At 33.4% G+C, this 23345-nt stretch overlaps 3 protein-coding genes across 3 annotated transcripts; 2 read left to right on the top strand and 1 right to left on the bottom strand.

Moving 5' to 3' along the window:
* Nucleotides 1-226: 226 nt before the first annotated feature.
* LOC110874300 (putative calcium-binding protein CML23) lies at nucleotides 227-786 on the top strand. Its single transcript, XM_022123060.2, has one exon. It carries the CDS (start codon nucleotides 273-275, stop codon nucleotides 693-695), a length of 423 nt encoding a protein of 140 aa, XP_021978752.1. The 5' UTR covers nucleotides 227-272; the 3' UTR covers nucleotides 696-786.
* Nucleotides 787-13670: 12884 nt separating this feature from the next.
* LOC110877592 lies at nucleotides 13671-15633 on the top strand. Its single transcript, XM_022125752.2, has one exon. It carries the CDS (start codon nucleotides 13767-13769, stop codon nucleotides 15432-15434), a length of 1668 nt encoding a protein of 555 aa, XP_021981444.1. The 5' UTR covers nucleotides 13671-13766; the 3' UTR covers nucleotides 15435-15633.
* A 4605-nt stretch (nucleotides 15634-20238) lies between these two features.
* On the bottom strand, nucleotides 20239-21200 carry LOC118489198 (glutathione S-transferase T3-like). Its single transcript, XM_035986886.1, has 2 exons — nucleotides 20673-21200; nucleotides 20239-20584 (listed from the first exon to the last, which is right to left on the bottom strand). The coding sequence occupies exons 1-2, from the start codon at nucleotides 21135-21137 to the stop codon at nucleotides 20399-20401; spliced, it is 651 nt and encodes a 216-aa protein (XP_035842779.1). The 5' UTR covers nucleotides 21138-21200; the 3' UTR covers nucleotides 20239-20398.
* Nucleotides 21201-23345: the final 2145 nt, after the last annotated feature.

Raw genomic sequence — 23345 nt, 5'->3', positions numbered from 1 at the left:
CTATTGTTATTATTATTTTTAATAAAAAATCTAGAAAACATAAAGCACATCATGGTCTTTCCTTGCAGTTTCCTCACCTAGCCATTAATTCCGTGTAACAACTTCTGGAAAATTACACACACAACTTCAATTTCCTTTCGTTTCAGCATCAACATGGAACATGCAGAATTCAAAGCTAGGACTACTCACGCGTAAAATCCATATCTATATAATCATACTCTTCGAATAATCATCATCATCATCTTTTATCAATTTGTTAATCTTTAAAAATCATGAACAAATCAAGCGATTACAAACGCGTATTCGATCACTTGGATGAAGATGGCAATGGCATGATCTCTCCCTCAGAGTTGCAACGTTGTATCGGATTGATAGACCACGACGACATTTTAATCGAAGAGGTACAGGTTGTGATCGAATCGTTATATGGAAGTGAGGGACAATTAGGGTTTGAGGATTTTATTAGTTTAGTGGAAAGCGATAAGGAAGAGGAGAAACTTGAGGATTTGAAAAAGGCTTTCAAAATGTATGAAATGGAGGGAACCCATTGCATCACTCCAAAGAGTTTGAAGCGGATGCTGAGTCGACTCGGTGAGTCAACTAGTGTTGATGAGTGTGTTGGGATGATTCGTCAGTTTGATCTTAATGGTGATGGAGTGCTTAGCTTTGATGAATTCAAAGCTATGATGCTTTGAAAATTCCATGAAGAACAAATTCAGATATTCTTTCTTTGTAAATTGATAATATCTATTCATATTAACTTAGTTGAGTATTTTGAATTTATGATGATAAGTATACAGTTGCATTTGTTTTCTTGGTTAAAATAAGAGAAGAAAAACTCGTTGTGAAAATCGCGACTAGTCGGCGATTAATCGCTAGTCGGTCAGTAAAACTGAGTAATTTTTCATTAATCAGTCCATTAATGGCTAGTCGGCCTAGTCGGACTTAGTGGGGCCTAGTCGGATCTAGTCGGCCAACCAAAAATCGGTGATTCTGGCCAAATTCCGGCAAAAAAACTTGTATATTCTAGCCAAATCCTCTAAATTCCGGTCAGTTTCCAACCAATACATGTGAATTCCAACAATTAATCTTATATACTTAAAAATATGAGTTGAATAAGAGTTAAAATTAGCTACTTAAAATATTGACCTATAAAAATGTGTATATGTAAACATAAAACTGAAAATTACATATAAAAACCCGATCCGATTAATCCTGAGTAATCCCGAGTCGTCGCTAGTCCCCACCTCACCAGCCGACTAGCGACTAGCGGGTTCTCCAACCTTGGAAAAACTTGAAGGAGTTCATTTTTATTTTTCTTCCTAAACGGTTAAGTCACCAGCACCAAATTGGTTTCAAGAACTTACTTGGACGTGAATACCCTTTCATTTTTCTTTATATGCTTTTATTGGGTTTTGTCTCAGACCACAAAATTATTTTGCACAAGTTATATCATATGGGAAATGATGAAACAATGGAGACATTTGGATTTATGCATGAAGTTAGAAACAAGCAACTATATTAAAAAAAAGGTTAGATGACCCTATTCCAAAGATGGTTGATGAAATGATGGAACATGCAAGGGCTTTCATTTGAGGGAAAAAGGTGTGTCCATAAATGAAATACAAGAGTAATTGCATGTTGAAAGCTACAAAACTCTTTGTATAGATTTGGGATATGAAAATATTTTGATTCCTTATTAATCTGAAACTAGGTAGGTTCTCCCGCGCTTCGCGGCAGGTGCCGCTATCGTACTAAACCAAATTGAAAATGTTTGAACAACATATCGGTACGATACTAACACTCGTTATAACAATCGAAAGTTAAACCCAAAAATAAAGTCGTTCTATTCCCAAAAGGATATCGACGAATATTTTACATAAATCGAAAACCATAAAAAACGAATATGAGCAATGTCTTCCGAAATGAATATCAGTATTTATTCCGATGGTACCGATACCAGTACTGATGTTCGGTTGGAATTGACGTGGTATCAATACTCGCTATAGTTTATGATAATTAAAAAAACTCTATACTACCATTGAAGTTGTTCGTACGGTATCAATTCAATTCGTCATGGTAAAGAACAAATGGTATAAGTTCGGTTCCTAAAGGTACTAGTATGATATTCATACTCGCTATAGTTTATAATATAAAAAGATACTATATACCAATATCCAAGTTTCGCACGGTATTTGTTCGGTTGATCACGGTAAAGAACAAATTAAAAATAAATTATATTGATCCGTTTAATTTTGAACAAAACTTTTAGTAGAACGAAGACAAAAATAAACATGTCGCATATGTTCGGAACTTTATAAAGTATTACATTGTATTATTAGAATAATGAAAAAAGTAATGTCAATTTATATATAAAAAACTAAATGTGAGTTAGGTTTAATAACATGTACGTTTGTGCTTCGATTACTTAAGCTTTACCACTCATAACTCAGTTTCGGGAAAAAAATGTATCAATACATAGAAAATTTTAGGCACGTCACAACAACATACTCAAAACTATATAAGTATCTTAATAGCTATAAAAGAAAAAAAAATACAGAAGCAATTAAAACTATATTAATAAAATAATTAATTATTAAAAACAAACAATATTAAAATAATTTTAAAACACTATTCATGGTCACTTTCTATTAATATATATAACTAGTTATAAGGCCCCGCATTGCGGGGAGTAAAAGTGTGCTCTCAACATTGGGGGGGGGGGGGGTAGAAGCGTGCTATGTAGCTAGCCAACAACGACCAAAGCTGGAAAAAAAACGTAAAAGAAAAGCATTAATTTATAACACCAAGTAACTCACATGACCCATAACGTAGACGAACTCGCAATTATACAACCGTTTATTAGAAAATTAAAAGGTTAAAAAGTTTTAGAAAATAGATAGCCAAAATGAAAATATTAAAACTTAAAGGGAGTAAACTAATCTAACAATAATTAAAACTAAAGGGGAGTAAACTAAACTTGAAAAAAAAAACGAAATACAATTAACGGCTAGGTGGTGAAGAGGTTGTTGGTGACTAAAGTCTCGGTGGTAGAATTGTAATTAATCTCACTATGTTGTCCAATTATTACACTGTAGCTAAGAGCTACCATATTTGTATATATATAATAACTAGGTTATAACCCGGGAATACTCCCGGGTTGTGAATCTTTATATCTAAAAAATAAATATACATCTATATATATTAATTAATAAAAATATACCATGTAGTTGTGAATCTTTTTAACCCGGGAACTTCCCGGTCACAAAAAATCAATTTATAATCTAATTCTGTCATTAAATAAATTAAAAGACATGTTTTCAAACGTTATTAAGTGTTTAAAGAAATAAGTTAAAATTTGGTGTCAATACTATGCGGTACCAATGTTGAAATTAAAAGACATGTTTTTAAACGTTATCTGCCGTAAAGTAACACTTCTTTTTTCCATGGGGCGCCTCCTTCCTTTCCTTTACATGTGCACCCCTATGCTATGCGATACGGTACCGGTTAAGCCAAAGCACTTATAAAGAAATGAGTTGAACCAAACCACTTTTTTGTACCATAATCCCAAAGAAATAATTGTATTCATTCCATATAATAACACATGGAACTACATTAAGTAAAATACAAAACATGTGGGGTTTCATACCGATAACAAACTACATTAAGTAAAATACAACATGCGGGGTTTCCTACCGAATCTTTCTACCTTTTTTTTATTTTTATATTATGTATCATATACCGAATCTTTCTACCTTTTATTTATATTTTTATTTTTATATTAACCACACCGTATACACACTAAATACAATTTGAAGGGTACATTCCAAACCTAAGGTTGCAATTAACCATGAACGTGTACAAAGCAACAAAAGCAATGTAGAATAATAAAACATGCATGGACTCATTTTTGAGGGTGTTCCCTGTATTTTTCATCAAATGAGGACACCAACAACAAAATAATGTAGAGTTGAAACGTTTCTAGCATCTCACATTGTAACAAAGATTAATGTATAATTTATCAACGTCTATGTGATGAACATGAAAAGCATTTTAGTGATGAACATGAAAAGCATTACTAAAAAAATAAACACTTTATCACTAAAGAGCATCACATATTGTAAGATTGTGAAGCACCGTATATTGATTATTACTCAGTAACACATTACAATAATTCTAATATCCAATACCTCCCCCCAAGAGCGGGAATCGAACGTTCGGACTAAAATAAAAATCATAGACAAAATAATAATAAAAGCATTACTAAAAAAATACACACTTATGACTAAAGAGCATCACATATTGTAAGATTGTGAAACACCATTTAGTCATAAGTGTTTATTTTTTTAGTAATGTTTTTCATGTTTATGACTAAAAGAATCCTTTCTTTATCTTACAATTCATCGTCTTCTTTGAGTAAACTTTAATATCAAATCGAGTCGAGTAAAAAAAAAATTAGCTAAAAAAAGGGAACGGGTCAAAGTCCCCGAATGTGACTTTTTATTTTATTCATACAGCCTCCTAATCACGTTGCATGAATCTCGACCACTTGTATAACGCATAACAAAAACCTTCTCCTCTCTTTTCACGTTTGGTACGGTTGGTAAACTCCTCTTGCTCAGTCAAATGCAGAAGTCTGACGGTCATAGGTTTTAAATCAGAATCAAGTTTAGCTATCCTTGAAACATTATCAGGCAGCCGATGTATTGTTTTTAAAATAAATTAATAAGAAGAAGAATATAAAAATAATAATGTATTTTTATGTGAATAATAAAAATGTAATTTTTAATATATAGTAGTTCCAAGAATAATATTAAAACTTACAAAATCTTTAGAAACCATACGAACAAACTTATAAACACGACCATCTTGTTGTTCATCAATAGCTGGCTCTTCAACTGCATCAATAGGTGCAACTACAGGCTGAAAATCATATATAACATTTATTAGAATAACAATATAGTAATTAAATATATAAAGAAGCAACCAAATTTATACTTACCTCATCAACTTCTACATCAGCAAAATTAATTTCAACACCATTTTTACCAAAAATTGTTAAATGGAAATAATTTCCAAAACCTCTTGAGAATATTAAATAATAACTGGCCTCCAATTGAAACAGATTAACAATTACATCAATACCAATGGAGAAACCGACTTTACCATCAAGCGTTTCAATCTTGAAGTGAAAGATTGTGTTGCCTATATCTATAATGGAAATAATATCATTTGATGTATAATCAAAGAACTTGGGCAGGATAGACTCGGGAATGAGCTGTAGAAAGAATAATAAGAAAAATAATAAAAATGTTATATATATGTATATATATATATATAGGTTATAACCCGGAAATTTTCCGGGTAGGAAAATTTAATTTACAACAAATAAAAGTATAAAAATAACACTTTTAATATCTAAAGTATTATCTTTTCATTTTCTCCACCATAAATTTTTAATTCAGTTTCTTAAACTTTTTCTTGTTGTAAAGAGTCATAAAAACATACAAAAGCAAGAATGTATATTAATCATGTATATTTTTTTAGAATTTGTATACACGTATAGACAATACCTCACTGTCACTCTACACTCTAAATCAAACTATTTTGACCCGACTCATACCTATTCCCAACCTTGCCCCACCCACATCAGCTACAACAAAAACATCTACAAAAAAATACATGTTTGGATTCTAAAACAAATAATTAAAAAGGAACGGTTTCAAAAAAAATATTAAAACCTATTTATTTTTAGAAACAGAATCATTATTCCGTAAAAACATATCACACACTAAAAATTTACATAATTTTTAATGGATTCAAAATTAACACAATATAAAATTTATTAGTTAATCATGAAAAAAGAAAAAGAGAAATAAAAAACCAAAACAAAAGAATCATTAATACATATTCATACAATACAAAATTTATTAGTAAAAAACCAAGATTTTCAAATTTCAAAAAATATCATAGTTAGATTTGCCAAAAGAAAATAAATAACTTAAAAATTATAGAGATTAGCATAAACGATGAAAACTATCATTATACCGGATCAAAAAACACAAAAAAAACCCGATAAAATTAAACTAAGTGAACAAGAACCTTTAAAGTTAGATTTTCATCAACAACAACATTTGATTTCCCCTTCGGATCATCCTAAGAAACATAAAACATTAACCTTTGAAAATGAAAAAATAAAGGTAAAACAATTCAGTTAATTACAAACTCCTATAATTTAGTAAATGAACACAAACCTTTGAACTTTGATTTTCATCACAAAGAACACTTGCTTCCCCTTTCGGTTCAGTTTTTTTATCCCAATCATCTTTGAACTACATATAAGGGGAAAAAATGTTTAACAACCTAATACGAATAGTAATTAAATTTAACAAAATAAGAAAAAAAAAACAATGACAAAAAGATAATAATTAGAAAACATATAAACATACCAAAAATAATGGATCATCTTCCTCAATAAGCTTTAAAAATGAAGAACAGTTGTTACTCTAATCCATATCAGGAAACAAAAAAGATTTAATTAATCCAACAAATCATTTTGCATTAATCACCTGTTACTTCAATTTCCAATCGATTGAGCTTGAGTTTCAACAAATCCAAACCGTAGAACAACTTTATAAGATTGTTCGGGTCTAAACTTGGCCTCACCGTAGACCCCCTACAACTTGTCTATATGAAAGAGATACCTTAATTTAGGAAAACCATATAATACTAAAATTTAAGGAAATAACGAAATCTTAGATGGATTGTAATTAATACATATTAAAACAGTATAAAATTTATTAGAAACAACCCAAATATTCAAATTTAAAAAAATATCATAGTCAGATTTGCAAAAAAAAAATATATTTTACAAAATTATACACATCAGCATAAACAATGAAACCTAAAATTATACCGAAAAAATAAATAAATAATTAAATAAAACAAATTCCTTGTAAATAATGAATCATAGTTAAATTCCTTGTAAGGTGGTTGTTCTCCCCACATTAATGAAACAAATTTATTAAGTATTTCCTATCAGTGAAAAAAAAATGAAGTACATAAGTCTAAATATATGTTTAATAATCATAAAACCAATAAACATACCAAAAAAATAGGATCATCATCCTCAATCAGCTTTAAAAATGAAGGACTATTGTTACTCAGGTCCATACCTTCAAATTAAATGTGAACAGTTTTAAACATGTAAAAACGATAAATTATTTATAGAAATAAACTCATAATAGCGGGAAAACATATAAATCCGAAACAAACAAAAAAAGGTTTCAAAAAACGTAACACCATTTATTTATAGAAATAGAAACCTTAATTCCGGAAAATTATCATACTAAAAATAAATCACTAACGAAATTTAAAATTGCTCAAAATTTTAAATTTAAAATTTGAATTCCGGAAATAGAAATAGAAACCTTAATTCTGGAAAATTATCATATTAAAAATAAATCACTAAAATTTAAATTTGAGGTTTCAAAAATAAATCACTAACGAAATTTAAAATTGCTCAAAATTTAAAATTTAAAATTTAAAATTTGAATTCCGAAAATAGAAATAGAAACCTTAATTCTGGAAAATTATCATACTAAAAATAAATCACTAATGAAATTTAAAATTGCTCAAAATTTTAAATTTAAAATTTGAATTCCGGAAATAGAAATAGAAACCTTAAAATTTTAAATTTGAGCTTTAAAAAAACGTAACACCATTTATTTATAGAAATAGAAACCTTAATTCCGGAAAATTATCATACAAAAAAAATCACTAACGAAATTTAAAATTGCTCAAAATTTTAAATTTAAAATTTGAATTCCGGATATAGAAATAGAAACTTTAATTCCGGAAAATTATCATACTAAAAATTAATCACTAAAATTTAAATTTGAAGTTTCAAAAATAAATCACTAACGAAATTTAAAATTGCTCAAGATTTTAAATTTAAAATTTGAATTCCGAAAATAGAAATAGAAACCTTAATTCCGGAAAATTATCATACTAAAAATAAATCACTAACGAAATTTAAAATTACTCAAAATTTTAAATTTTAAATTTGAATTCCGGAAATAGAAATAGAAAACTTAAAATTTTAAATTTGAGGTTTCAAAAAACGTAACACCATTTATTAATAGAAATAGAAACCTTAATTCCGGAAAATTGTCATATTAAAAATAAATCACTAACGAAATTTAAAATTGCTCAAAATTTTAAATTTAAAATTTTGAGCAACGGAGATAGAAATAGAAACCTTAATTCCGGAAAATTATCATACTAAAAATAAATCACTAAAATTTAAATTTCAGGTTTCAAAAATAAATCACTAACGAAATTTAAAATTGCTCGAAACTTTAAATTTAAAATTTGAATTCCGAAAATAGAAATAGAAACCTTAATTCCAGAAAATTATCATACTAAAAATAAATCACTAACGAAATTTAAAATTGTTCAAAATTTAAAATTTAAAATTTGAATTCCGGAAATACAAATAGAAACCTTAAATTTTTAAATTTGAGGTTTAAAAAACGTAACACCATTTATTATAAATATAGAAACCTTAATTCCGGAAAATTATCATACTAAAAATAAATCACTAACGAAATTTAAAATTGCTCAAGATTTTAAATTTAAAATTTAAAATAGAAACCTCAAAATTTAAAATTTAAAATTTAAAATTTAAAATTTCAATTCTGAAAATTAAAATTATTTACAAAATAAATAAAATAAAATAAAATTTCTATTTCTGAAACAAATAAATATGAATCAAATAAAATTAAATTATTTACAAAATAACATAAAGAAACTGTAAAAAACAAAAAAAAAATTCTAAAACAGACTTATTATATTATAAATATGACTTACAATAAAGGTATTATCAGGAACAACCTTAGAGATGAAGGAGTTCTCGAAAACGTATGATTTAAATACAGAAACATAAAATGTTGATATTCCAATAGCCTTGACCAATAGATAATCATTCTTTTTGAGACCAGAATCTTTAACGAATTTGGTGAATCCATCACCTAAGACAGGTCCCGAAATATTTATTTTAAGTCTAACGACCCAGGATAAGTCATCATCAATAAGTTCAAGACATTGACCATATGGAACTTTTCCTCCCCATAATAAGGTTGCAAAATCATACGGTTCGAAACAAAAAAAAACATATAAGCTTAAATAACTTATTCTCTGTTGATAAAATGAAAACCAAAGAAACATACAAAAAATATAGGATGATAGTCATCAATCAATTTTAAAAACGAAGGAGCGTTGTTTTTAGGATCCATACCTGCAAAGGAAATAAGGAAATTTAAAAAAAAAAATATAACGGTAACTTATTTATAGAAACAATGTCTAATTATAGAAACCAAGTTATAATTGAGAATACAAAAATTAACCTTAAAAACAGTAATGTGTTTATGGAAACAAAAACATCTTTAGAAAGAAATTAAAGGTATATTTAAACCTAAATAGAAAAACTCATAACTGACAAAACTAACAATATGAACTTCAAAAGATAATGACATAAAGTTTCAAAATTATGCCTAAACAGAAAATTTTAATAAGAAATAAGAAGGAGTATACATATCAAAAAACAAACAATAACAACAACATTTAACTAACCTGTTTTTGTAGACGAACATTCCGAGTCCGAATTTCAAAAAAGATTGAGGGTTCACAATGGGAAAATACAAACAACAAATCATTTAAAACATATATTACTAATTAAAAAAATTGTGACACAAAATTTAATAAGAAATAAGAAAGACTATACATCAAAAAACAAACAATAACAACAACATTTAACTAACCTGTTTTGGTAGACGAACATTCCGAGTACGAATTTCACAAAAGATTGACGATTAACCATGGGAAAATACAAACCATAAATCATTCAGAACATATATTACTAATTAAAAAAACATCTGAACATAAAGGATAAAATTAAATATTACAAACTTAAAAAAATTTAACTAACCTCTTTTGTTTGAGGAATTATCGGAGTCCAATTTTTATAACAGATTAAGGATTCACATGAAGAACAAATTCAACAAAATTCAATAACTGTCATAAATTGAGAAGACATGATAAACAACTAACTAAAACAACATGCCTTTAATTTTTTTGATTGGATCTACAGAAATAAGAACAAAGAAAACGTTATTAGCAATCGAAACAATCTTTATAAAATCAACTTTGGATACAATCATGTGCGAAGAAACAGAACATTATACCGGATAAAAAATTAGCAAAAAAATAAAATAAAAAAACAATAAAACTAAAATTACCAGTACATGTTCGAGGAAGATTGATAGTCCGGCAGTGGCATAAAATTTAGGGTTAATCATGAAAAAATAAAACCAAAACAAAAGAATCAGTAAAAACATCACTCAATAAAGACATCAACAACAAATGATCCTTTCATAACATTCAAATCGGATAATGTAAATCATAAAGAACAACACAAAAAATACAAAAAAATCTTTAAAAAGTGGGATTAAACACTTAAAATACATAAAATCTTGTTTCGTTTACATACCTTCTCTATATGTGCAATGATCTACAAAAATAGAAGAACAACAATGATAATTAGCATTTGCCGAACCGGTTTTTAACAAAAAAAAAAGATACTTTTTCATCATTAAAATGAAGATCAAACAACATAAACAAACAGTATAAAGCCTTGATGATGTACTTTACCTTAGATTTTTGAAAGATTGTTGATTGAAGAAGAAGCTTCAAGAAGGTAGGTAGAATAGAGAGAGAACAGAGAGAAAAAAAATGTGTATCTTTCATAATTTAGGGTACAATAATTGAGAAAAAACATTAAATAAGATCCATATTGTTATTGGGTTAATTCGAAACCCATTTGTCCGACCCAACTAATGTCGGATCCCGCATCCAAATTTTGAGATTTGGTTTGTGTATTTAGAAATTTGGATTGTGTAGACATAATTAGACCAATTCCCTCCCAAAATCAAACTCTACAAAACAAATGGATGCCACATCATCAAATTAGCTTCACCATTTAAGGACACATAGCCCACATCATCTTATTTATTAATATATATAGATTTGTAAATAGTGTGAACCACATGGGTATGTAAAAGATAGATTGTTGAGCACCTTGAGTTGTTCATTGAGTTGGATGTTTAAAATTGTAAGTCATAAAAAACATATACTTAGAGTGTAATCTTGCAACAAAATACCAAGTAAAGGACACCGCCTGTCAACAATTAACAGGGTTTTTTAACTGGGTTAGGTGTAAAGGACTAAACTTGCAACAAAATACCTAGTAAAGGACACCGCCTGTCAACATTCGTTAAAAAGAACACCGCTTGAAAAGTGGTAGATAAAGGACAAAACTTGTAATTTTTCCATTTTTCTTTAAAAGAGTATGGATAAAAGTGTGATTGGTGGTAGAGAGTGGGGCCCACCATTAACCCTCTCTCCCTCCTCTTCCCTTATGCGGTGACTCTTCCTCGGGTGTCTGAGTTTGCCGCACCAAATGTGGGGATGGCGGCAGTGAGCGGTCACTGCAAGCCATCCCTGCAAGGCACCCCGTTCACCCTTACTCTCAACACTTATCCCAACATTTTTTATCCAAGATTGTCTCCTCACACAACCCATGTAATAGGTTTGAAGATACACATCAAATTACTTGAAACTTAGGTACAAACTTCTGTATAAACAGACCCATTGATCAATGATAGAATACAACACTTAACAAATGAAACGATAACGAAACCTAATATAGACAAGACAGTGCATTATCTTGACTAATTTGTAATTTTAAAGAATAATTTATTTGTATAATGTATTCATTTGTTTTAATTTTGTTTAACGAAGCCTAAAAAAGTCAAAATACGCTAAAATACGTCAAAATATGGAAAAAAATACGTCAAAATACAACAAAATACGCTAAAATACATCAAAATACAAGAAAATACGCTAAAATACGTCAAAATATGAAAAAAATGTCAAAATTTGAAAGACTACGCTAAAATACGACAAAATACGAAAAAATATGACAAAATACAAAAAATACGTCAAAATACGCTAAAATACGACAAAATACGCTAAAATACGTCAAATACGCAAGTAATGATATTATAAGATGCGTATACATATAACACGACAATTTACAATACAAGTGGATTCCAAACCAAATGTGCGTACTTATAGAACACGATAATCACACGCAACCAAACGTGACAGAAACGACGCGCATTGAAGGTATACTTCATAAAAGACAAAATACGCCAATATTCGTCAAAATACGACACGTATACGCGTCGAACCGAGGAAAACACGATAAAAATAAATTTTGGTATTCTGGCCAATACGATCGTATAGGCCTAAGTTGTGTCGTATTGCACTTTAATACGCATCATATAGGCCTATAAGATGCGTATTACCCCCTCTGATTTCTTAAAAAACCAGGGGGTCATTTGAAAATTCAAGGGGTAATACATATCGTATAGGCCTTTACAATGCGTATCCCCCCTCCCCCGAATTTTCAAATAAAAAAAACAGGGGGTTAATACGCATCGTATAGACCTATACGATACGTATTAAAGGGCAAAACGATATAAACCCCTGATTAACAAGGGGTTATTATCATATACGATCCAAATACGCACAAATACACACACATACGGTGAAGAACATACGGTTAAGATACGGATTGGATTCGAGTTTAAAGACATCAACGATATGTATCTCCGAACCGCGAACCCTCATTATCTATACGTCTTCAATTTTGTATTTATACCGTTTTGTACGACCAGCTCCCACTAGCTGTGGCGTTTGCGTTACAGCAGATGGAAGGCCGGCTACAGGCGCGGATAAACGCCCATCATGCCCGTACCGAGGCCCTTCTCATGCGGGCGATCCAGGGCGGTATACAGGCGGCTATCGAGCGTGGTCGGACCCCATTGCCGATACTGACATTGCCGCCTCGCCCTGGACAAGATCCGAGGTCGTTAGGCGCGACTCAGGATCCGTGGCCATCAGGCACGACTCAGGAGCGTTAGGATGCGGATCCAACGGTTTAGGATTGTTATACTTTTTTTTGTATTTTGACTGTTTATGTATTTTGGACTATGTCATGTATATATACAAACTTATTATAAAGTTAAATTTGCAGTTTCAGTTTCAGTTTATTTATATTTGTGATTGTTTATTTTTACTGTTTAGATTGGTTTGCTTGGTTACGTCACGATACGCTATAATACATCACGATAAAATATAATAAAGTAAAAAATATGATACGGTACATCACGATACGCTACAATACGCCACGATAAAATATTAAAAAGTTAAAAATGTGATACGATATGTGACGATACGCTATAATACGATACGTAACGATATAAAAATAAAAAAAAATTTTAAACTCACTAGAATAAAAATAATCAACAATAAACACCAATAACCAAACCCAAAACACAAAAAACCAAACCCAACACACCAAAATTCAAACCTCAAAAAATCAGGACCTCAATACGGATCGTATAGCCCTATACGATCCGTCTAAGCCAGTCGTTAGACATCTGCTGAACCTGTCAATCTGCCATGTATTAACTTTATCCTATACGAATCGTATAAGTCTATACGATCTGTATTGGAGTGTCAAAGTGTGAGGATAGATTTCCTTCCAATCCCCTTCTTGAAAACCCCTCACATGTGAGACTAAACTGACCCATTCACACACTCCATTTCCCCCCAATTTCCCACCTTTCTGCAAAAAGATCATGAACCCACCACCCATATCACCACAGTTCACCTTATTCCACGATGACGACGAAGAATATTCCGATTCCGAACCAAACCCTAATCCCCAATTCATAAACCCTAACCCTCACATATCCTCCCAATTCTACACATTCAACTCCGATTCACACAACTTAATGATCCGCTGCATACTCGACCGCCGGAACCCCACCTCCGACGAGATCAGGGCGGCCACGCCGTCGCCGGTACTTGCCAGCTGGAAATCCGTTTGGAAAGACCGTAACGAAGAAACGGCGTACTTAACGGCGTGGAAACGGATTCAGGACAAGTTAACGGTCCATAACGATCAAATGGGTAACCAGTTTTTATGTTTTAAGAATAATATTAATAACCAGTTTGTTTCACATACTAGTCAATGGCAAGATATTGTTATGAGTTTTCATGCTGATTGTAATATGAAACATTTGGGGGTTAAAGAAACTGTTGAAAGGGTTAAGAAAGTTTGGACTGTAGGTGCTAAGTTTTATGGGATTCCTGAGTCTTATATCCGTGCTTGTGTGTCGGCTTGTCGGGTTTGTTGTTCGGGGAATAACGGGTTAAGCGGGTCGTGTTTGGGTCGGTCGAAAAGGCGGAGGTTTGAGTATACGGAGTCGTTTGATGTGCCGGCGAAAGATGTGGCGTGTAAGTTGAAGCAGTTGGCTGCGAAACATAAGGTGGTGTTGTGTATTAGGCAGAAGTATATTCGGTATAAGCCGTTTATGGCGGAGGTTAAGGATTACGCGTGTCATCGGGCCGGGGAGCCGGTGAAGAAATCGAGGGGGTTGAAGCGGGAACCGTATGCGTCGAAGAGGTGTGGATGTGGGTTTCGGATACGGGCGATTGTGCCGATTTGTAATTATAATGAGAGGGATAAGAGTTTCGTTTATTTAGAAGAGGGTGTGGCGGTGTTTAAGTTGTATGCGGTTCATACCGGGCATGAGCCCGGACCGTTAGATGGTAATGCGAGGATTATGCATAGGGTTGTCGGGCATAAAGGCGGGTTCTTGATGGATCAAGATTTTGGTTATGGAACGGATGATGAAGTTGACGATGAGAGCTTTGTGGGAAACGATGACGGGGATGTGCAGCGTTCGGTTTTGCAGCAAGTGAAGGAGCTGAAACATGAAGTCGGGGTTCTTGAACGGAAAGTTTTAAAGATACGACCGGAGCTTTTGAGCTCCGTGTCTGATGAATTGTTTGATCTTTTGAATAAGGTCAGGAATGTAGGAGAATACGGGTCAAAATCAGGAGGGTTAATTTTGGAAAACGAGTTAGTGGATTGGAACGCTGGTCAAGCTACGGATTTGATGGAAGGTGATGACGACAGTTTTGAACCGACACTTGGAGATGTCGGGTCATGGGATCAAATAAACGGTGATTGCAGGAACGAGAAAGATCTTTTGACCGATACATGTAAAAGTGAGAAATGGCTGAAGTGTAACGGGTTTGATGAAAAAACTATACTTGATTGTGAGGAATCAAAGTTAATAAAGTCCGCTAGGAACGATGAAACGGAGGCAGACGCGCTTGTTGGTTTGCAGGTTGACGGTTTCTACCCTGAGAATCCAAAATGGTACGATTCACCGTGTGGTTTGGACCCGATAATGGATTGTGGGAGCAACGGATTCCGGCATGGGGAGATTGTGTAAAGCGGCTGGCCGATTGTAACTAATGTTGAGTTCGTTAGGTGTATATTAGTGTACAAAGAAGAATGATTTGGTAAAGTGTAGCTTTTGGGCTTCTTTGCACATACTTCTTTCTGACTATATCTCAACCACGTAACGTGTCGTGACCTGTTAGATTTAGGACTTCATTGAGTACATGAATGAAATCATCATTTTATCCCCATCTTTCATCTATTCATTATATAAGTGTTGTCTTTATCACAGTTTCGATTCGTATATGATCATGTATTTGCAAGCTAAGCAGTTAAAGCGCAAGGCGCTGTGAGGTGTATAGTTCCCAAAAGCTGAGGCACCCTGAGGCGAGAACTTCACGTATCCGATGCGAGGCATTGTTCTATGTACAACCAAATAAGCTTTATGTACCGCCGCAAGCTGCATTCTCTCGTCTCTTTACAAACCATTCATAATCTTTTCAGCCTTTTGGTCATTTTTATGTGTCATCCTCCTCGAGACCCTAATTTTGACCCACATGCATAGGAAGAGCCGCTTCAGGGCCGGCTTCGCGCCTCATACGCACTTTTTAAAACCAACTTTTATTCAGCTGAATAACAAGAACATGCTTTTCTTCTTAACTAGTTCATTACCAAGCTATAAGTCATATATGAACTTTTCAAAACTATGAACGCATGCCTCTGCATGCGCTTCGTTGACTTTTTTTGGTCAATGAACAGTTTGAAGATTCTGAGGTTGATGAAGCTGTATTCAAATCTGGAGGAAAACATGGTAAGTAAGCTAAATTGTGTGGAACTGAGATCAGTATGCAGTCTTTCATCTTGAGAAATAAACATTAAATCATAATAGTTTTAGGTCTTTGCAATTTGTTTGATAAATCACAAATAGGTGTCTACTGTCTACAATGATCTTTTGCAGCTAATTCATATCTTACTGACTAGGGCAGTAAACGAACCGAACGTTCAGCGAACAGTTCGTGAACTGCTCGGTGGGAAGTTCGTTTATGTTCGTTCGATTAGCTTAACAAACGAACACGAACAAAAAAATCCGTTTGGTTAGCTTAGTGAACGAACACGAACACGGGTCTCGTTTGTTCGATTAGCTTAACAAACGAACACGAACAAAAAATTCCGTTCGGTTAGCTTAGCGAACGAACACGAACACGGGTCTCGTTCGTTCAACTGCGTTCGTGAACGTTCGGTTAGGTTCGTTCATGTTCGTTCGTTTACGTTAGTTCATGTTTGTTTGATTATATTAAAAATATAATAAATAATAAACCTTTTATCTAAACATGTTGAAAACTTGAAAACCTATTTTTTTCTAAGTTAGCTAAAATTTTGACATTCTAAGACATTTTTTTGGGATAATTATGTCTAAGTTAGTTAAACTTGATTCGATGTTTGGTGGTGTATTAGACTTCTTGTGTTTTGATCTAACTACTTACATCCAATGTTTTTATTTTTTATTTTCAAGTTAAATGCTCGTTTGTGTTCGTTTGTGTTCGAGACCAGTGTTCACGAACTGTTCGTGAACAACTAAATTTTCTTAACGAACGAACACGAACATAAACTTGTGTTCGCTCTGCGTTCATGAACTGTTTACGAACATGTTAATTTTCTTAACGAACGAACATGAACATGGTCTTGTTCGTGTTCGTTCGGTTCGTTTACAGCCCTATTACTGACTCTTGTACTGGTGGAAAAACAAAAGTTTTTAAATGTAATGACCACAGATCATGTCTCCGAGGATGATAAATCGGTACAATATTATGCTGCGAACGTGCTTAACCTGACCTTTCGTCTCTTGATGGGGATTTCTCGAAGGTATTTATTCTTGCTTCTTTCACTGTAGAATACAAATAGTTATGAAGCTAGTTTCTTTAATCATATATATAACAGTAGACAAAAAATGTTTGCAGGTCAGCCTGTCCCATTTTGACTCGTTACACAACCTGAGTGTCCTGCCCTTAAGCCACCTCTCTGGTAAGTAAATTTGGTATTCTGTAAAAATCTTTACTTTAACATCATTTGCTATACACACATAATTGAATGCAAATCAACCAAATGGTGATCTATTTCATCAGGAGTCTTGGAGGTAAATATGTATTGCAGGGCCCAACTAATGTGGTAAATACTTATAATATATTGAGTTAATTACTGTTTTCGTCCCTGTGGTTTGCCAAAAATCACTATTTCAGTCCATTAGTTTAAAAATTGCGATTTCAGTCCCCGTGGTTTCACTTTCGTAACCATTTCAATCCATTTTTTGTTAAGTACAGGGACTGAAATGGTTACAAGGTGGACTGAAATGGTTACGAAAGTGAAACCACAGGGATTGAAATCGCAATTTTTAAACTAATGGACTGAAATAGTGATTTTTGATAAACCACAGGGACGAAAACAGTAATTAACTCTAATATATTAATATCCTTTGGGCTTCAGTTCTACTTTTTGTAGGGGCGTTCATAGTTAGGTTAGGCCGGTTTTGACGTTTAAACGGCAAACGAAACCAAACTAGCTGGATTGGTTGAGTCAGACAAAACGGTTTGGTTTGGCAGCTGGGATCATTTTTTAATTTAAAAGTCATTATTTTGTATCAAGTTTCAATTTTTTTTTTTTTTTTAAAAGGTGAGTTGTGAACTTTCAACATTATACATACGCAAGCTGCATATTGTAGACGGTGAACCGAACTGTATAAGTCTAGAACTGGCCGAATCGTCAGATTCTTCGTCGGTTTTAACGGTTTATGAACATCCCTTGTTTTTTGTATTACATTCTTAAACATATGAAACTTTCTTAACAGGCAGTCTTTAGCCCAGTTTTACTAATCCAGTCATCTCGACCGATAGTTGTGACTTTGTGAGTTTCTTTATTGTTTAGTGGTTTAATTAGAAAGTGTAAATGTTTCTGCCACGTAGGCAGTGGGGCTTTAACTAAACTAGGCTTTCACAAGAGTGTAGTGGTTTAACTAGTAAGTTAAAATGTTAAATAAAAGAAAAAAATAAAAAATAAAAAAATGAATGTGTGTGCATGTGATTGGTGGAAGGGGGTGGATAGGAGCTTAATGCTCGTTATGGGATTAACGAAGAAGCAGGCTCACGCCCCTTGACACACACCGTAATGGTTTAACGTAGCCTTATTATTTTCTAGTCTCAATCTTTATGGGAAGTTTATGTATTTGCATATTAGTATTAAAACATATGTGTTGATGTGTTGCTTATGTATTTTTATTTTTTATTGATGTTGAACTGTTATTTTTCTAATTGTGGTTCTTTAGTGGTGTTTAGCGTTTATTGCAAATCTAAATATTTAAGTATATATCGTTTCTTTTAAAGCGAGTCGAGTTGAACTGGCATGAGTTGTATTAAAGTCAAGTACGAGCTCAGTGGGGGAGACATACAAGCCGAAACAAGCTAGCTTGTACAGTTTTGAGCTTGATCCCGGATTGATGCTAGTTTGGCTTAGCTTGCTTGCTTGCTTGTTAAACAACCCCAGTCATGACACAATTTTATATAAAATATATTAAGAACACATGTAGCCAAATTCTGCAACTAAACAGGCATAATATATATGGTTAATGCAAATTTATCCCAAAGTTTTTGAATAAACCATGTATTGGAACTTATTTGTATACATGGTGAACAAACTGATTGTTTTGGGGATATGATTCTTGATACATGACAATAGACTTTATTCAATAGGGATGAGATGTTTGAGAAGTAATTTAGGTTATGTCTGTATTTTAACAAATAATTTATCTATTAGCACATAGGCCCTGTGAGGAATATACTATAGTGCTTTAGCCGCATTTAACATATTATTAATTTTACTTGGATAAAGATTTTACAACTTTGATTTTTTGAGTATTTTTTTCGGTTGTTATATCGAATGTCGGTAGCGTATCAGCATCGTGATGAATCGAACCGAACTGATACTGACCTTATGGCGCGAGGAAATCCCACTAGTACATACATCTATTTTGGCTATGATGTCTATACATCAATTTAAGAAGCCTTACCACCCTCAAGATGCCAATAGGCTATAATGCAATGGGTTATTTCTATCATTAATAAATTCAACAATTTGTTTTTGTAATTTTTGGCTTTTAAATTACAAAAATTTGAATGCATTTAAAGTTAATGTTTTAAGTATATTTATAATTCTATCAAGTTTAGTATATATTTATGCGGTAAACAAATATACACGAATTTAAATTGGAAAAAAAATATATGAAAAAGGCTTAGATGCACAAGTGCAAATGACGACCAGACTATCTATGCCAACTATGGAATCTTTATATATAATCACATAAGGGTGTAAGGGGTGCTCACCTAATAGGTGAGTCCCCTCTCTTACACATGACTAACCAAATAGTGTCACGTCAACTCCCCTCTAATACTCCCCTAATACCCCTTTTTGATGGCGGCACTCTCCTCTTAGGTGAGTTCGATTTTTTTTTTTTTTTTGTAAAATTATGGATGTTTATAAATTAAATAAAAGACATTTCATTAAATTTAAAAAAAATACATTGAAACTAGAAAATAAAAAACACATTCAAAGTAGAAAATAAAAATTACATTAAAACTAGAAAATTAAAATTTTAGAAATCGCATGGCCACCCGTACTTGTTAGCGATTTCTCGCTTTCGGGCGAGGATGAAGGCAACATACTTGGCGGAACATCGTCGTGCGGCTTAAGGAATGTTTTCATATCTCGATCGTAATTGTAGTTTTTCATCGTCTCGCGTTGTTCCGATATGAGCTCGCGAGCCTCCGACTCTCTTTTTTTCCTCAATTCGATCGCCTCCAATTCTACCGCTTGCTTCGCTTCTTTCATGGCGGTGTACACTTTGAATTGTGCCGCCAACTCGGCCGAGCTTCCCTCGGACGATGTCGCTTGACGCTTGTCTCGCCGTTGTGGTCTTTGTGGCGAGGGGTCTTCGTTCATATCCGGTATCGAAGGGTCCACGTCACCGGGCTATCTTTTATGTGCCGAACCTTCACCTTCCTCACCCATCAATGGGACTTGGGCCCATTTCTCGTGTCTTCGAACGACCTCCCACGCCTCGATGTGTTGAAAACCGTTCGGAAATTTATCTTTAAATTCTTTTAACGCGACTTTCATCACGTCGAGATCCTTACATCCGCTTCCTCGTGTGCATTCCTACATGTTATAAAATAAAAAAAATAAAAAAGTATGAACTTAGAAAAAAATTAAAAATATACAATGTTAAAAAAAATATAATTTTTACCGCTTGTTGGTATAGGCCGTTGAAAAAGTTTATTTTCGTCATCATCGGGTTCCATTTAGACCGTACTTGATGAACGGTCCGGTTACTTCCACCGACACTTTTGTTAAAATGCTCTAAAATCTTACGCCAAAAACTCTCGCGGTTTTGTTGATTGCCCTTTTTTTTATTGGTAGAACAATGTACCCACGCCTTCGCCAACGCCTCTTCTTGGTCCTTTGTCCATTTTTCGCTCACCGTTTTCCCCTTTTTATCCCGAGCGTCATCTTCTTCGTTGCCCGCGTCTTCATCCACATTATATTCATCTTCCTCGTCGTCGTCGCCCAAATTTTGAGTTTCGGGCACGACCTCATCGTCCTCGTCGTCGTAAATAGGTGGAGGACGTTCGACATTTCCTCGTGTAGATGGAACTTGTGGAGAACGAAAAGCATACGGGTCGAAGGCGGGGGATTGAGGAGGAGCGTCCATTGATAACAAATTTTGAAAATAGCCGAAATTGGGTTGTTGGGTGTTGTAAAACGAGGGGTGTGTAGGTTGTTGGAAAAAAACGGAGGTTGTGAAGTGTATCCGAAAGGGGGTTGTGGTTGAGCATTTGCACCGCTCGAACCATCTCGAGACGGTTTCGAGACCCGTCCCTTAGTTTTTTTCTTGGCCTCGCGGGGTTGGTTCTCCATTGCTCGGTGTAAAGGGGGTGTGGTTTGAGAGTATAAAAAATAAAAAGTGAAGTGGGTGTGGTTGGAGAGTTTAAAAAATGTGTGAGAATGATATGGTTTGAGTATAAAAAAATGGAGAGAATGAGATGGTTATTTATATATGTTTAAAAAAAGTGAATTTTTTTTTTAAATTGGACCGTTGCTTTTTGACCGTTCCTTGTTTCTCGTGCAATTTCACGCGGTGAATCCATGCCTATTTCACCCACCGATTCGGGTCACCACATTGATGACGGCGGTATTCCCAATCGGGGACTAACATCACCGCAACCACTTACCGCGTACACCCCGTCCACCCTAACAATTAACATTGCACACCTCTTAGTTTTCATTTATATAAATTATTATCAAATATATATTACATAATTTTGTATCACCAATTCTAGATCACATCACAATTTCCAAAACATCAAATATGTGTGTATGTGACATTAAACACTAAATTTATCTCAGATTAGAAAGAAGAAAACCAAAGGCATCAATCCGGTATTTTAACTTTACAAGTTAAGTAACTTGTCATTGAGCATATCCTCCTTCCATATACCAATATCCTTGGCTATCAATTCTTCTATTCTAACTTTAAGATCTTAGTATTTACCGTCATCACAGCCTTCGGTGTTACAAACATCGTCCTTGTCACCCTTGCCTTAGTTATCGTCTTCAAAACTGTCATACCCATGTAACTCTTCGCTCTCACTATCGCTCCCAATGCATCTCTTGGTTTGTTTTACATGCATAAGACAAGGGACCGACTCTTTGTAATCCTCATGTCTTCCGGTGGCACCCTCTATTAGTTCTAGTTGAACTAACCGAGGGATGAACTCTTGATCATATCCGAGACTATGAGTTTCTTCTAGTACTTCTTCATCAACTTCATAACATAATGGGTGTAGTTCAAACACGGGAAGAAAATGGTTGGAGTGAGACTCGTATTCTTCACTATCTATTGCTTGATTTGAAGAACCTCTAGAGAATACAGTTACAATGCACAAGCTAAGTGCCATAAACATCAGCAAACCGAAAGTATGCTTTATCTCGTACGCGCATTTGGTAAAGATATCATGAACAACAAGATTTTGTTCATGACGTGACAAAGAAAAGAACGCGAAGATGTTATTCAAGAAATATGGAAGTTTAGAAACTCGACGGATCATCATACACCGATCTTTCTTGGTTCATGGCTATTTTGTGATCTCCAAATTATTAGTGTTTTTAACAAAGAAGTGGGTGTTTGGGTAATGATGTCATCAAACGTGGTTTAAAAGCAATAAAGTCTACTATTGAAGTTTCTTCGAAACTAAAATAATAAATAAATTATTTGTGTACATGTCATGGTGATATGTAGAAACTTGTGGGGGTGGCCAACTAGAAAAAATAGTTACTTAATTTCGATAACTTTTTGTTGACCATTCAATTCAAGATCATGTAGCTAGTTTTGTGTGGTACATGGCTAACATGCATGATGCATGCCAATGTTACAAACATTACATTATGAGTATTGATAATCATTGGTCGTAGTTTCTTTTCATATCTATTGTCACTACATGATTTAATCTATAATCATTCTAGTAAATGTGATAACAAAGTAACACACTTTAGTTATCGGATTTGATAATTAATTAACATATTTCGATGATTTTCTGGTGAATTAACATCTTCATGACCTTCTAAAATGGAGGTTATGGGTTTGAGTCTCGCCTTGAGCAAAAATGCTCAGGGTTTGAGCCAAGGATTGTACCATAGTGCGCTTTCAGGCAGTGAGCTAGCTTAGAAACAGTGGCGGGTCGGGTCACCAGTGTCGTTTGAGTTCACGGTCGTGGATGGCCTTATGCCATTGCATTTATTCGGGTGATTAAGCTTTTATTGGTCGTTAAAAAAAATTAAGCGTGTTTCAGTTCAAATGCATAACATCAAGAAAGATTTGTTGGAAATTCGATTCTCGTTCTTTGATGTGAACCCTAGGTAA

The sequence above is a fragment of the Helianthus annuus genome, chromosome 17 (assembly GCF_002127325.2).
Source record: "Helianthus annuus cultivar XRQ/B chromosome 17, HanXRQr2.0-SUNRISE, whole genome shotgun sequence".
NCBI lineage: Eukaryota > Viridiplantae > Streptophyta > Magnoliopsida > Asterales > Asteraceae > Helianthus > Helianthus annuus.
Note: the sequence above shows the minus strand (reverse complement) of the source record. Positions and strands in the feature narration are given on the sequence as shown.